Source organism: Tamandua tetradactyla, chromosome 16 (assembly GCF_023851605.1).
Source record: "Tamandua tetradactyla isolate mTamTet1 chromosome 16, mTamTet1.pri, whole genome shotgun sequence".
Lineage (NCBI taxonomy): Eukaryota > Metazoa > Chordata > Mammalia > Pilosa > Myrmecophagidae > Tamandua > Tamandua tetradactyla.
In genome coordinates this window covers 43981576-43997340 of record NC_135342.1, presented here as the reverse complement: position 1 = coordinate 43997340, position 15765 = coordinate 43981576, and the positions used below count along the sequence as shown (strand labels likewise).

Below are 15765 nucleotides of genomic sequence, written 5' to 3'. Positions count from 1 at the left end.
CCACTAATGGGCATGGGGTTTCTTTTGGGGGCGATAAAAATGTTCTGGAAGTAGTCAGCTGTGATGGGTGAACAACCTTGTAATATACTAAAACCACCCAAGTGTATACATAAAAGAGTAAGCAAGTGGGGAAAAAAATAATAATCCTGGCTGGAACAAAGGCTCAGTTAAAAGCATGTCTTTTATAAAAAAAAAAAAAAAAACAGAAGTCTGCATACTAACATTCCACCAAGAGGGTAGTGGTTTAAAGAAACTAAGGTATAGTCAATCAGCGGAAAACCACGCATACATGTAGTAGGTAGGCAGAGTCTTACTAAAGGTAATAGGTATTAAAAATGCTGTAGAAATATATGTGATATGAAAAATGTTTGTGGTAATTTAAGTTTTTTTAAAAATTTTAAAAAGGTATATCCACAATGTTCTGATACCCCTCTCCAAGGAAGAAAAAAATAAACTTAGAATAAAAGCCAGTTACTTAAACTGGAAAAAAGTTTGAAACTATACTCATAACAGATGTCCATATTGATAAAAAAGAAAAAAAGGAAATATATATCTACACATACACTTTAAAAAGCCTAAAAATATTTCCACCAAGATGTTAAAACAATTACATCCTAGTAGTGGTATTATAGGGCTATTTTTTCCCTCTGATTCAATTACATTTTCTAGTTTTTTAAAAATCATCATTTATTAGAAGTACTATAAAATATATGTAAATTCTTTAAATTAACAAGTGCTTGTAAGGACAATGGTATTAGTACCACATAAAAATAGGAAAACCAAGAAGAATAACTTCAAGATTTCAAACTGTGTTACAGACCTAATGCCTTATTAAATCCAAATTACCAAAAACTAACTTTAGAAACCCCACACTCACAATCTTAACGGATTTTTGTTCATGCTTGGACATACACTAACAGTACTTTATGGTGTTAAGAATTATGTTATTTTAACAGAATAAAACCAGTGATTTCAAAGGCAAGTAAAGGAAAAATGAGGGAACAGGTCTCTATTCTTAGTCCAGAAAGCAGTTCTGATGAAACGGTTTATTTCAGGATAGATGTGAAGATAAAGTATTTATTCTCCACACGCAGCGGTACTATTCTGATATTAAAATATTGTAAAAAACATTACCACCACCATCAATAACCTACTAACTACAGTATCATTTAATTCCCCAAATGGGAAGCCTAGCAAACCGAAAATAGGGTGAACTCAACATACAAGAGGACAGGACTGCCAACTTGAAATCAACTCAGCAATTATACTTTTATGTTTTCAGAAGATGATATTAGAACTTTATTTCATGCTTTAATAACCAGTTTCAAAGAAAAAGTAACATGTAAAGGAAACACTGCAAAGCAGTTCAAAGACAAAACAAAGAAAAAGAATTAAAATGAAACCTCTAAATACAAAACCAAAGTAAAACTTGAAAATTAAGGCCCTTTTAAGTCACAATTTATTTGCAGATTTTTAGTTGAGAAAATTCTCAATACTGCCAAAAAGTTCTAAAAGTAAAAATTAAAGTTAATTTTTAAGGTGAGGTTATCTATAAGAAGGCTAATAAGATAAAAACACAATGAGTTATCACTACACATATTAGATCAGCAAAAATAAAAAATAATAACACCAAATGCCAGCGAGAATGCACAGAAACTGGAGCCCTCATACACTGCTATTCAAAATGTAATATGGTACAGGCACTCTGGAAAATGTTTATCAGTTTTTTTTAAAACTAAACATGTACTTACCATATGACCCAGCACCCTTGGAAATTTATCCCAGAAAAATTAACATGTTTTCACATACAAATGTGTACATGAATGTTTATAGCAGCTTTATTTGTAATAGCCACAAATTGGAAACAACCTGAAGGTTTAAACTGTTTAACAGCCATAGCGTGGAACACAACTAAGCAATGAAAAGAAATGAAGTATTGGCAAAACAACAACATGGATGGATTTCAAAGGAATTATGGCGAGAGGGAAAAAGCCAAACTCAAAATTACATACTGTGTGATTCCCTTTATATAACATCCTCAAAAGACAAAGTTACAGATGTAGACAACAGATAACTGGATGTGTGAGACTATAAAAGAACAGCATAAAGGATCTTTGAGGTGATGGAATAGTTCTGTATCTTGATTGCAGTAGACACAAATCTATATATGTGGTAAAACTGTGTAGAGCTACACACATAAATGCATGTAAAACTGGTGAAATCTAAATTAGGCTATGGATTGTAACAATGTTGACTTCTCGGTTGTGATATTAAATTATAGTTATGTAAGATGTTATATCGGGAGAAACTGGGTGAAGCATACAGGGAACTACCCTACTATTTTTTAGCTACTTCCTACGACTCTATATTTCAAAATAAAGAGTTACGTAAAAAAAAAATTAGATGGGGCTATGTATGAGAAGATTTATATGATAACAAGCATGGCACTTGGAATATGGTAACAAGGTTCTCTCATTTTATTGAATACTTATTATTAAGTTAACTAATTTGAAAACACAGCTTTCTGCACTAAATATATACAGTATATATTTTTCAGTAGAAAGCATGACTTGAGCTAGAATTCCTAGACTTAGTTACCAGACACTATACGAAATTTCTTGGTATATAGCAAGGTTGTTTTCAGACATGAAATTGTTCAAACAAATAAGGAACCAATGCATAATATAAGTGGCTCCAAATGCAGTTTTTTTCCAAAATCTTTAACTCAAATTTCCATGTGGCCCAAAGCCCTTAGCATACAATAGTCTCTTACATCATTAAGTAAATTAGTGGATGAACATAAATGTAATACCTGCTGTTTGTTTCCAAATTAATGAAAAGTCTATCTTAAGGACATCCTCAACTTCAGTATATATCTCTTATGAGAGAAATTAATTCTGTATAATCTTAAAAATGGTAAAACAAATTTGAAGCCTTATGGTGTTCTGCAGCAGCTGAGTCTCTAGCAAATATTCTGAGGAATGGAAACATTCTACTTGCCGTCCTCCGAATTCCTCAAGCAGGCTCTGAGCTGTCCAGCCAGCTCTGCAGAAAAGAGCAAAGAAAGGCGTCTCAGACCAGCTGCTGGGAACTGGTCCCTAAATCTTCAAAAAGTGTCCTCTTTGGCCTGGAGCCCCTTCAGGATTACTCTATCTATACCTTTGTATGTGTGAATGATTAATACAGCTCTCTAGTGTTGTGGGTGTGATCCTAAAATAGTTTCCTCCACTAAAATGTTACTCAAATGGATTCAAGAGAGGAGAAAACGGAAAGCTGTGTGAAATCATACCACAGCTTGCTTTTCTATTTTTCTACAGAAAAAAAATGATTTCAATTTTTCTCAGCTTTAAGCAGGTATAGGAAAACCTGACCAGTTCTGTCATGTCTACACCATTTCTGTGCTATGCAGGCTGTATATCACCTGACCAGTCAGTATCAGCAAGGGAGACCTTAAATTCTCTTCCTAGGGACTCTTCTGGACTCCTAACATTAGGATTTATTGGTAGTAGTTTAATGAAAGTTGAGATGTAAGGACATCTAGCATACCAGGACCAGAATTTTTCTACAACATCCTCACCACCACCTTAGACTTTCCTTTACCCCTTTCACATCTTCTCTTTCTTGCAATGTACTAAATCTTTTGTGTGAACACAGGGTAAATTCCAGAAAGCTCTATTCACTCACTGTTCCCTTTTGCCTTTCAACAGCTAAAAACGTAATGAAAGTTGAAAACGATTCCACACACTGAAATGCCAATGATTGTGACAATAACAGTGTTCACATGTCACAGGTTTTGGATAACAGATACAATTGTGACATGGAAGTAACTTTGTTGAACACAATGTTAAAAGCACATTTCAGTAACCAAATGCTGTAAAATTCAAGAACTTGAAGGTCCCAACGGTCAATAAAGATTTGCTGTGGGCTACATTTGCAAATGCACAGAAATTAAATTTAGGGCAAGCACTTGGAATAAGGCTTCTAAATTCTTTCAAACTCGAATTATGTTAATCTGCCTGATCACTTTAAAGCCCAGGAGGAATACCAAGTCTATTGATCATATCGTGTAGAAATAAGCAGAAAGAAATAAGCCATAATGCCAGTGCTGAAGAAAAGCATCAGCATCTTGGGATTACTGTGAATACTGAACAATGTATGCTACGTAATGTACATAAGGGAGGCCACTGTAGGAGCTGAACATCTCAGCTCCCAAATTTCAACTCCCCACTAGACATTTCCATTTAAAACATCTGCCCCGCCCTTATTTTCTGCCCCAAACGAGCAGTCCCTTTAGTCTTTATTTTCAATAATAGCACCAATACTTCTCCAGACAAATTCAAGCTGCAGGGTGATTACTGAACCCAATAAGGGAGACTCAGAATTCTCTTTGTCCTTACTTGTAATACCTCTCAAATTCACTCTTCCCTCCCCAATTCCACTTCCACCAACCTAGTTCAAGAAATTATTCTGTAAACTCAAGTGTCCTAACGGGGTTTTCCACAGCCAAATTCATACTTCCAAACAATACTTTGGACAAGACCCCCAAATATTTGAAAAAATATCTACAGAAACTCATCTTCACAAGCACCAAGAACTTACTGTGAGGGTGCACGGGTGTTTCAGTGGTAGAATGCTCACCTGACAAGCAGGAGAGAGGAATGTGATTTCCCCAACCATGTACACACACACACACACACACACACACACACACACACACACACACACAAACCTTCTATAAGAAGTTTCTGGATACCAGAGCTCAGGAATAAAGGACTCTATATTTATAAGTTCCCTGTGTTTGCTATTTTTGGTTATTCCTTCTTTTTTCATGGTGATCAACATTTAAGTCCTTGAAAAGAAAAGGGTTATCATTCGTTTTTTCCACTGACAATCAGAAAAACCCAGGCAGACTGCAATCTATACCACAGCCAGCCTCAGAGGGGAATGAATCCCAAGAGACAGAGTAAGTGGAAGCAATTTAAAAAAAAAGGGGGGGGGGAGTGAACCAACACTCTGGGCAGTGGCTACATGGGAACGAAGACTGAGATGGAGAGCCTAGAGGAGTTTAATTTTAAAAGAGGACTATGAAGACTTCAGGATGAAATTCAAATATCTTACTCTACATTAAAGAAATTTCCGTCTAATGGTAAGAGGTCACAAATACATAGATAAAAGGAAAATTTAAAGATGACCTAGCTATAGCAAATGCATGAAATAAGTGCTCCCAGAGTTTTGAGGAGACACCAAAAAATAAAGAACCTGGGCAGCAAAAGGTCAAGATTTTGAATTGGATCTCAAAGGAGTAGTCAGAGAATACGTCAACTAGATGGTTGATGCTGAGAACATTAAGAGATAAGAAAGATGTTAGAGATGCAGGAGAGAATATGTATTTTACTGTCCTGTATAGTTCTAATCCGTTTTTTGTCACCTCTCCCTATTTGGACTGTCAGTTCAGAGGGCAGGGACCATGGAAATTTGCTAAACTATTGGTTAAATATCAGTCACATCCTAAGAGGTCGGAAAATGTTAGTAACAGCTTTACTTTATCAGAACAGTATAACACTGAGATGCACTCTTAACTCATGATTTTTTTAAATACCTGTATTAAAAAATGGCAAAATTTCTTGCAAAGTTAAGAAATAAGGAGCCATAATCAAAACCAGAATTGTTAAGCATCCATTCAAAATTGGAAAGTCCTTAGAATTGAAAAGTTTTTACATTTTAAACTGCTGACATTGTCTAAAGGAGAAGGCAAGAGAATGGGAAGTCTGATGGAGTGATACAAAGTTTTAAAACAGGTTTACACTTAGTTTTTAAACAGTAATCCCTCTGGGAAATGAAAATTCCTCTCCTTAATCCCTTTGAGGGCAATATAATAGTTAAATCAAGAACAAGTACATTCTGCTTCTACATAAGCTCAATTATGAACCTTTTATAGTGAAAGAGGCAGCCAGCATTTTGGATTTATACCATATATTTTCTAAAAACATATACAAGAGGCTTCAGTAAGACGCAATTAGGGAACTTCAAGGTTTTGGTTGACAGTGATTACTTAACTGGAGCTTGTTCCTGTGAAATCTAACTACCAGAACCCCTCAATATCAACTTACTTGTCACTAAACCACCGGTTTACCCTCTGACTTGGAAATGCTAACAGGATGGAACCACAAACCTTTTATTAAAATGTGCTGACCATGGAGAGCGCCCTTGAAGCTTAAGCAACAGAAGAGTCAACCTAAATTCCTTCTGGAAAGTGCAGGCAGGTTTGGTATAAACCCCAGTGCCAGTCCTAAAATGTTGGACCACATTTTCCAAAGGTGAGAGTTGTAATAGTAACATATAGCAGACACCAGTCCACTACAAGCAGATGGAACCCACGACTCATTTTAGCCAAACTTTCAAAAAGGTACAGATACCGAATGGTCTCTCCTCACCAAAGAGGGCATATCTGAACAGGTGGATCTAAAAGCAAAAGGTTTCACAGTGGGATTACTAATAGCGAATTCATATGCCTACTACAGAGCCCAATGTAAAAAAGGATCTGAAAAATGAAAAGCAATTTGAAAGCCCACTTTTCATACTCAAGATAAACACACACACAAATAAATAAAAAGCAAAATCAAAAAGAAAAAAAACATGGTCCTAAAGCTTTATCTTACAAAAGAAAAGGATTCAGCAATCTCTTCTGGCACAGGGGCTCTTCCAGAGGGAAATCTAGCTGGAAACACTCCCTGCTTATGTACATAATTCACTAGGGGTCAGGTAAGATTCCATTTAGTAAGAGCTGAACTTTAAACCAAAAGTCACTAGTGGTGCAACATTCACACATTAGCATAAAGTTACCCGTTAGAATGAAAAGCATTGGCTGTTCCTGCCAGAATGACAACTTTGTACAGTGAGAAGCTGAGGTCGTGGACCATGAACTCCTCCTGGAAAGTTCTATCAGGTTCCTCAAAAGAAGAGCTCACTACCTCATCAGCCTAACTTGGCTGTCACCTCATTTCTCCTTCCCCACAGACAAGGTACCCCTAATACAGGAATTTTTTTTATTTTATTTTAAAGATGGGACAAAGTGGTAACCGCAGGCAATGCCTTACAGGACTGACATGAATCCTGTTCGGGACTGGAGGAGGGGGAGGAGCATTCTGGATGCTTCTATTCTGGCAAGGGAAGCACCTCCAACCTCCAGGTCCTGTACCATCAAAAGACACTAAGACACCAATATTCCCAGGGAATGAATGATGTGCCAGTGCTAAGCGACCTCACCTTGGCATGTGATGATGGGAGGAAGGTGTGGACTGCTGGAAGAGGGCTCAGAGGATGGTGTGTTTCACCGAGGGGGATGGGACAAAGTGTGGATGGGGGGGGGGGCGGGCAGGAAAGGTGTGGATGTTTATGAGGAAGGAGGGAGGTATGGATGACTAAGGAAGGTGGGGGAAGGTGGGAGGTAGGGGTGGCTGAGGGAGATGTCCAGAAAAGGAGTGAATGGCCAAAGAGGGTGGGGGCAAAGTGTTGATGGCTGGGGGAAGGCCATAGGCCTCCGGTGGAGCAGCAACGACCTCAGGCCATAAGGGGGTGCCCTCGCCCCGGCTCCCCGCCAATCCCCCCTTCTGTGGGCGTGTGCCCTCGGCGCGTGTGCATGGGCCAGGCCGCCAGGCCGCAGGGCCACCACTTACCCCACGACTCCCTGGTTGTAGTTCCTCCGCTTCCACGGGGTACCGCTGTACACGCCCCCGCTGCCTTCGACAGGGCCGCCCGCCGCCCGCCCTCCGCTGGGCTGCAGCAGGCTGTAGTTGAGTCCGTAGGTACTGGCCTTGTTGTCGCGCTTTCTCTTGTTACTGCTGCCGGAGGCCGGGTCGGCGGACTCCGCGGCCGGGGCGGCGGCCGAGGAGTGCGGGGACGAGGACGCGGAGGGGGATAAGGACGCGGAGGGGCCCACGGCCGCCCGGTGGGCCCAGGCCGCGGGCTGGTGGTGATTGTTGTTGTTGTTGGTCGTCTCTAGGGGCAGGAAGTCCCGCTGCTCCGCAGGCAGCGCGTGGCTGCCCAGCAGACGCTCCCCGGAGCGGTACATGCCGGCCGAGGCCGGGGCCGCGCCGCCGGGGCTGCCGGTGCTGCTACCGCTCCCGCCGGTGGCCGTGCTGCTGCCGCCGCCGCCGCCGCTCGCGCCGCCGCTGCTGTGACAGTGGTGGTTGAAGTAGAGGTTCCTCAGCCCCTGGGTTGTCTCCCAGATCTGCATCCACAGACTGTTGGACGGTCCGAGCTGCTCTGGCTGGAACCAGGCGATCCTCGGATCCATCAAACGGCGGCGGCCGCTGCCCCCGCCCCGCCCGGCCGCCCGTAGGGCCGCCGCCGCCGCCGCCTCAGGCGCACGCCCGGCCTCGGCTGCTACTGCTGCCGCCGCCGCTGCTGCTGCTGCTGTTGCTGCTGCTGCTGCTCCTCGGGGCCCGCCGCGGGCGGCGCGATCGCGCAGGGAGCCCGGCCGGCGCCGGCGGCGTCGCTCCCGCCCTCGGGGGCTCCGCGGACCCTCCCCCCCTCCCTCCGCCCCTCCGCCGAGCCCCTGTCACCAGGGTCCCCGTGCAAATGGCGGCGGCGGCGGCAGCTATGGAGAAGGGAGAGCGGCAGCAGCGGCAGCGGCGGCGGCGGCGGCGGCGGCGACGGCGGCGGGGAAACGCGCTTGCTCCGTAGCGTCCTCGCTCCTCCGGCCCCGGGGCGGGGCCTCCTCCGGCTCCGCCCCGCTCGACCTGCCCCGCCCCCTCCCCGCCCACCCGCGTTCGCCCCGCCCCCGCCGCGCCGCGTCGCCCGCACCATCCGGAGGCCGCGCGGTGCGTCACAGAGACCGCGGCGAGGTGCGGCGAGGGCCGCAACCGCCCTGCCTAACCGTTCCCGCGCCGGCGCGGGGGTGCGTCCCACCTGAGGCGCGCTTACCTGGCTGTCCGGGCGCCTCCTATGTGCGTACTCCCTCCTGGCCTCGGTTTCCCGGTCGGTGCGCCCGGGAGAGGCCGGACGCTGGGTGACGCCGGCTCCTAAGGAGAATGGATTGTAGGAGGCACCGCCCCGCCCAGTATGCCCTCCCCCACTCTGCGTCCTCCGGGCACACCTTCTGCTCTCCCGAGATCTCTCCTCCAGCCTTTTTTACTGAAATACTTCCTGGTGGGGTTACCCGCTTTTGTTGGTCAACGTGGGGAACACACCCCAGAGGAGAGAAAATGCGCTGTGCCCGACCCAGGCATGTACCCTTCTACCCTGCCTGAGCGCAGGCTGCTCTGGTTTCACTACGGCTGGCTCCCTCCTCGCCACACCCAGCACGCATCAGAGGGGCGCTACTGCGTCCAGGCCCGGGTGGGACCTTGCAACTGGGTGTCCGCCCCTTATCTTGCGAAGCCTGCGCCCACCTTCCCAGCGAGATGCGCATCTTCGTGACCGTACAGGATGGTAACACCCCTGAGTGTGTAAGCCCTGGGCTCAAAACCACAGTCACTTAACTCCAAACCCACAGACGCACGCACACAAACACGCACAGAGAAAGAAACGTACAATACGAACTGCTCAGCTTGTAAAGAAACCTCGCTTGCCCTGGAGGTGAAGCAGCAACTTTGAAAGCCCTTCTTTGTTCTTAATTAGCTTTTAAGAAAACCCGAAACCTCTTAAGCCTAAAATGAGGACCATATTGTTGGCATCAGTAGATGTTTTCCACAAGGTGATTATTTGTATATCTTTCCAAGCCCTGGGGTTTTTTTTTTTTTTTAAAAAAAAAAAAGAAGGGAAAGGGAATTTTAAGTATTTTAAATCATCAAAGGAAAAAAGAAGTGAATGCATTTCATGTGTGCCCTTTAACATTGGTATAAAGTCCAGAACTAGTCCCCGAAGCCGGATTTCGACCTTCTGTCTTCGGAGCTCAATTTTCTGGAAAGGTTTTTTTGGCAAGGATGAAAACTGTTTATCAAAGAAATGAATCATTGCTCTACCTGTTTCATGAAAAACACTCGAAAACCCTTCAGAATTTTGGTTCATTCTATTTTGTTGGTCTACTACAAATCAGTGTTGAGTTTTCTCAGAATGAAATGTGCTGTATGTTAAGAATTAAATAGCCAGAAAAATGAATAGTGATGTTTTCTATGCTATTCACCCTATAAATTAGACAAAAGTTTGGAAGAAATGTATTAAAATGTATTTCTTTTGGCTTCAATTTAAAAAATTTAAACAAAAATCATGGAAAGCACAAAAAAATTGAAAACTACCAAGATCCCACCACCTGAAATGCCTACTGTAAAGACTTCCCCATACACATAAGCACACTGAGATACAGGTGTAGAGTCAGTCTTTTAAAATGTTGCTTCAGGTATTGAAAAACACATTAAATACCATGAATATCTAAACCCAAAAGAAAATGATTCAAAATTACTAACAGTACATGCCAGAAGTTAATATTTGTTATATGTGAGTGCTCATTTCTTCAGTAAAACGTTCAACACTACAAAAGTATTGGCAAAGTGTTCAAATGAGTCAATATATATAAAAGTACTTTGTAAACTCTCGAGTAAGACTGAAAGGCACCTGTTCTTGTTTCCAGTTGAGAAATGACAAAGCTGATTTGTCCTGTATCCAAGTTTCAAGGCATCATTCAGTAAATCTCAGTCGAATGTCTATCCTCCATTCAGAACTGAGCTAACTGCCTTAGAGAAAATATGTAACCAGGGCCTTTGGCTGCCATCCATGAATTTACTGTCTAGTTAGAAAGGAAAAAGAGGTGTTTTGATTTACTTAAGCAGCTGGAATGCAATTACTAGAAATGGGTTGGCTTTTACAGTGTGGATCTATTAGTTTACAAATTTAGAGTACTAAGGCCATGAGAACTGTCCAAACTAAGGCGTCAAGAGGAAGATATTGTCTCTGAAGAAAGGCAACCAGTATCTGGGGTTCCTCTGTCAGATAGCAATGCTTCCCAGATTCCTTGCTCTTGATTCCAAAGGCTTGCTCTCTGAGCTTCCCTGGGTCCTTTCCCAGCTCTTCGGGGACCTCTCTCTCTCTCAGATCCTCCAGGGCTTTTTTCTTTAAGCACCTGGTGGAAGTATCTTTCTGGGTTTTTCTGTCCTTTGTCGTCTCATAAAGGATTACAGTAAAAGAATCAAGACCTACCTTGTATGGAATGGCTCATGTCTCAATTGAAATCAACTCAACCAAAATGCCCCACCCACAACAGGTCCCCGCCATAGGACCGGATCAAAAGAACGTGGTCTTTTCTGGGTTATATAACAGCTTCAAACCAGCACAGGAGGTAAATATTTAAAGCTAAATTGCAATTCATTCCATTAATACCACAAGTATGTTTTGAGTACTTCTTATGGGTCAGTTGCTGGGTATACACAATGAATAATATGGGCAGGGTCCCTGCAGTCATGGACCTTACCTTCCACTGAGCAATGTAAACATAAAGGATCAGACAGCTAGTAAGAAAAAGAAAGCAGGCTAAAGCCATAGTGAGTAATAGAATGCTATTTTTAAATGGACTAATCAGGGTAGGCTGCTCTGAGGAAGTGGCATTTGAGCAAGGACCTAAATTAAGTGAAGGAGTGAGCCAAGACCACTAGGGAAAGATCCGTCAGGCAGAGGGATGGCAAGTGCAAAGGAACATGCTTCGTATGTAAGGTGATAAAACAATTTGAGTGTCAAATGTGTGCCATGGTATAAAATCAAAATATCTCCATTGGAAGGTTCTCCAAAAATAATCAGCCCAAAGAAAACATTTGGGGATTTTACATACCCAAAACTGTATTCACTCTCCCCAACAAATCTCAACATAATCTACTACTGAGTTCAAAGAGATACACTACTAATTTCAACTAATCGGCTTTAGAAATCTTTGAACCTTTTCCTGTTGCTGTTGAGAAAGAACCATCTGAGTCAAAGTGGCGAGCCAAATAACACCACTATCACAAAACCACACATTTTCCTCCATAATCTAGCGTCTTGTTCAGTCTTGGGGTAGGGCTGGGAGTGGGGAGGTTGAGTGATGGTCTCAACTTGCAAGATTTATTGAAATACCAAGGTTCTGCCGAGTAAAAACTGCGTAAGGAAATGAGACAGAAAGTTACCTAAGAATCAGACAAATTTAAATATTTTCATTGATCTATTTATTAGCATGAATAAAACAAAAGGTAAATTGTATGTACATATATGACATTATTAATTTCTCAGAGATCCATGCCACATCCACGAGGCCGTACGTGATCTGGCCCCACCCCTTCCCTGCCTTCCTGTCACTGTGCCCCAGCTAGTCTCCTCTCTGTTCCAGGACTCCCCAGTACTGTCGCAAGGCAGAGCGTGTGCAATTGCTCATCTTATGCTGGAACCCTCTTTACCCAGCTAGCTTTGAGGCCCCCTCATTTCCTTCAGGTCTCTGCTCAAATGTGCCTGCACCAGAGGCACCTTCCCTGCCTGCCAAAACAGAGGGCAGTGTCCGCTGGCCTCTCCTTTCTCTTCTGAGTTTAAGCTTTTTGTTTCTCTCTCTCCCTCTGTCCCTCCCTCCATTCCTCCCTCTCTCTCTCTCTCTCCCTCTCTCTTTTTCTCTTTCATTCAGTTTATAAAGAACTCCAGTAATATAATTAAGTCCCATCATGAATGAGGTAGGTCACACATTATCTGAAGTAGCCTCATCAAAATCTCCTACTTATAATGAGTTTAAACCCACAGGAATGTAAGAACATGTAAGAACATGTTTTTCTGGGGTAGATACAGCTTCAAACCACTATGCACCCCAAACAAAAACGCTGTTCCAATTAAGCATTAACTCGCCATTCCCTACCCTCACCCTGCCCCTAGTAACCTTTATTCTAGTTTCTGACTCAATAAATGTGCTTGTTCTAATTATTTCATATCAGTGAGATCATAAAATATCTGTCTTTTGTGTCTGGCTTATTTCCTTCAACATGATGTCTTCGAGGTTCATACATGTTATCGTATTTATCAGAACTTCATTCACTTTGTTTGTTTGTTTGTTTTTGCATGGGCAAGCACCAGGAATCAAACCCAGGTCTCCGGCATGGCAGGTGAGAATTCTGCCACTGAGCCATTGCCTCACTGACCTTCATTCATTTTTATTGCTGAATGGTATTACATTGTAGGTACATACATACATAGTAATTACATACATACATAGTAAATACATAGTAATTACATTGTAAGTACATACATACATGCATGCATAGTAATGATATTACTATTGTAGGTACATAGTCATTCAATGATTAGTGGGCACTTGAGTTGCTTCTATTTTGTTATTGCCACTATAAACATCATTGTGCGAATATCTCTGTGATTCCCTGCTTTCAGTAGTTTGGGATATATACCAAGAAGTGAGAATGTTGAATGAGATTGTCATATGGTAAATTTATATTAAGCTTTTTGAGTAAACTCAACTGTTCTCCACAGAGGCTGCACCAGTTTTAATTCTCACCCATAATGGACAAGTGTCCTATTTCTTCACATATTTGACACCAATTATTTTCCTTTTTTTTAACAGTAGCCATTCTAATGAATATGAAATGGTATCTCACGATTTTTATTTGCATTCCTCTAATGGCTAATGATTTGAGGATTTCTTCATGTGTTTATTGGTCATTTGTATGTCTTCTTTGGAGAGATGTCTATTCAAGTCTTTTGCCCATTTTTCAATTGGATTGTCTTTTTTTGTTGATTTGTAGGATTTCTTTATATATTCTGGATATTAAACCCTTTTTGGGCATGTGGTTTCCAAATATTTTCTCTGCGTTGTAGATTGTTCTTTTACTTTGAAGTCCTTTGATGCACAAAAATTTTTCATTTTGACCAAGTCCCATCTATCTATTTCACTTTTGTTGCTCATGCTTTTGATGTAAAGTCCAAGGAACCGTTGCCTAATGCAAGGTCTTAAAGACGCTTCCCTATGTGTTTGGTAGGGGTTTTATAGTTTTGGTCCTTATATTTAAGCCATTGATCCAGGCTAGCTTCATTTTTGTATACGGTATGAAATAGAGGTCCAACTTTATTCTATTGTAGGTAGATATCCGTTTTTGTCAGCACCATTTGTTGAAGAGACTACTTTTTCCCAATTGAGAGACTTGGCACCCTTTTAAAAAATCAATTGGACATCTGAATTGCGCTTCCATTATCTTTCCACCCGTAAGTCAGACAAGGGATGGAAAAGCTTCTGGGTGAACCATCACGATGGGCACCCAAGAGAACCCCAAGTTCAGTTTAAACTTGTATTGGTTGGTGATGGCATTACTGGAAAAACTGCATTTGTGAAACGTCATTTGACTGGTGAATTTGAGAAGTATGTTGCCATCTTGGGCATTAAGGTCCATTCCCTTGGGTTCCAAACTGTGCCAGTTTGAATCTGTTGTGGACCCCAGAAAAGCCATGTCCTTTAATCATCATTCAATACTGCTGGGTGGTATCTTTTTTATTGCTTCCGTGGAGATGTGTCTCCACCCAGTTGTGGGTGATAACTTTTTTTTTTACCTTTTTTTTTGTGTAGTATTACAAATATACAAAGCAAAGAAATAAAAAAGCAGTAGTTTTCAAAGCACTCTTCAACAAGTGGTTACAAGACAGATCCCAGAGTTTGTCATGGGCTACCATACGATCCTCTCATATTTTTCCTTCTAGCTGCCCCAGAATAGAGGAGGCTAGAGGGCTTAAATATTTTTTTTTATCATCACAATCAATTTTTTTCCTTCTTTTTTTGTGAACAATAACATATATTCAAAAAAGCTATAAATTTCAAAGCACAGCATCACTATTAGTTGTAGAACATATTTCAGAGTTTGACATGGCTTACAATTTCATAATTTTAGGTTTTTACTTCTAGCTGCTCTAAAATACTGGAGACTAAAAGAGATATCAATTTAATAATTCCACATTCATATTCATTTGTTAAATCCTATCTTCTATGTATCACTCCACCATCACCTTTGATCTTTGGGGGTGTTTGGGCTATGGCAATTTAAAATTTTTGCTATTGGAAGGGTCTGTCACTAATATTGGTAGGGAGATGGAACTATCTGATGTTCTGGAGAGGCTGGGCTAGGTTTCAGGACTTATCTGGACCAGGGACACATCTGGAGGTTGTAGGTTTCTGGCAAGTTACTCTAGGGCCTGGAACCCTCGTGAAATCTTATATATTGCCCTAGGTGTTCTTTAGGATTGGCTGGAATGGTCCTGGTTGGGGGTTGGCAGGTTATGATAGGTAGCAAGGTCTAACTGAAGCTTGCATAAGCACAACCTCCAGAGTAGCCTCCCAACTGTATTTGAACTCTCTCTGCTGCTGATACTTTATTAATTACACTTCCTTTCCCCCTTTTGGTCAGGATGTAATTGTAGATCCCACGGTGCCAGGTCTGGATTCATCCCTAGGAGGCATCTCCCACATCGCCAGGGAGATTTTGTGGGTGGTAGCTTTTGATTAGATTATTTCCATGGCGATATCTCCACCCATTCGAGGTGGGGTTGCTTACTGGACCCCTTTAAGAGGGAACCATTTTGGAGAAAGCTTTAGAACCACCAGAACTAACAGAGTCCACACAGCCAGAGATCTTTGAAAATAAAAACGGCCCCGGGGGAGCGTCATTGAACAAGAAACCAAGAGAGAAAGCTAACAGCGTTGCCATGTACCCTCCCAGTTGAGAGAGAACCCAAACTTCATTGCCTTTCTTGAGTGAAGGTAACCTCTTGCTGTTGCCTTAATTTGGACATTTTCGTGACCTTGGAACTGTAAAGTTGCAACTT

At 42.2% G+C, this 15765-nt stretch overlaps 1 protein-coding gene and 1 long non-coding RNA gene across 7 annotated transcripts in view; one reads left to right on the top strand and one right to left on the bottom strand.

The window, feature by feature from the left end:
- Nucleotides 1-8342, bottom strand: part of TENT4B (terminal nucleotidyltransferase 4B) — a 59066-nt gene extending 50724 nt beyond the window's left edge. For 3 of the 5 annotated variants that reach the window (XM_077132377.1, XM_077132378.1, XM_077132375.1), the window contains exons 1-2: nt 7677-8342; nt 3001-3045 (exon numbers count right to left, since the gene is read on the bottom strand). In XM_077132377.1, coding sequence (XP_076988492.1) covers nt 3001-3045; nt 7677-8296 — 665 coding nt within the window. In that variant the 5' untranslated portion in view covers nt 8297-8342. The remainder of the gene's footprint in view (nt 1-3000; nt 3046-7676) is intronic. The other 2 variants (XM_077132376.1, XM_077132379.1) reach the window with 1 other exon arrangement.
- A 2207-nt stretch (nt 8343-10549) lies between these two features.
- LOC143659429 (uncharacterized) overlaps nt 10550-15765 on the top strand; it is a 42760-nt gene continuing 37544 nt past the window's right edge. For both annotated transcript variants that reach the window (XR_013163529.1, XR_013163528.1), the window contains exon 1: nt 10550-11275. This is a non-coding gene — a long non-coding RNA (uncharacterized LOC143659429). The remainder of the gene's footprint in view (nt 11276-15765) is intronic.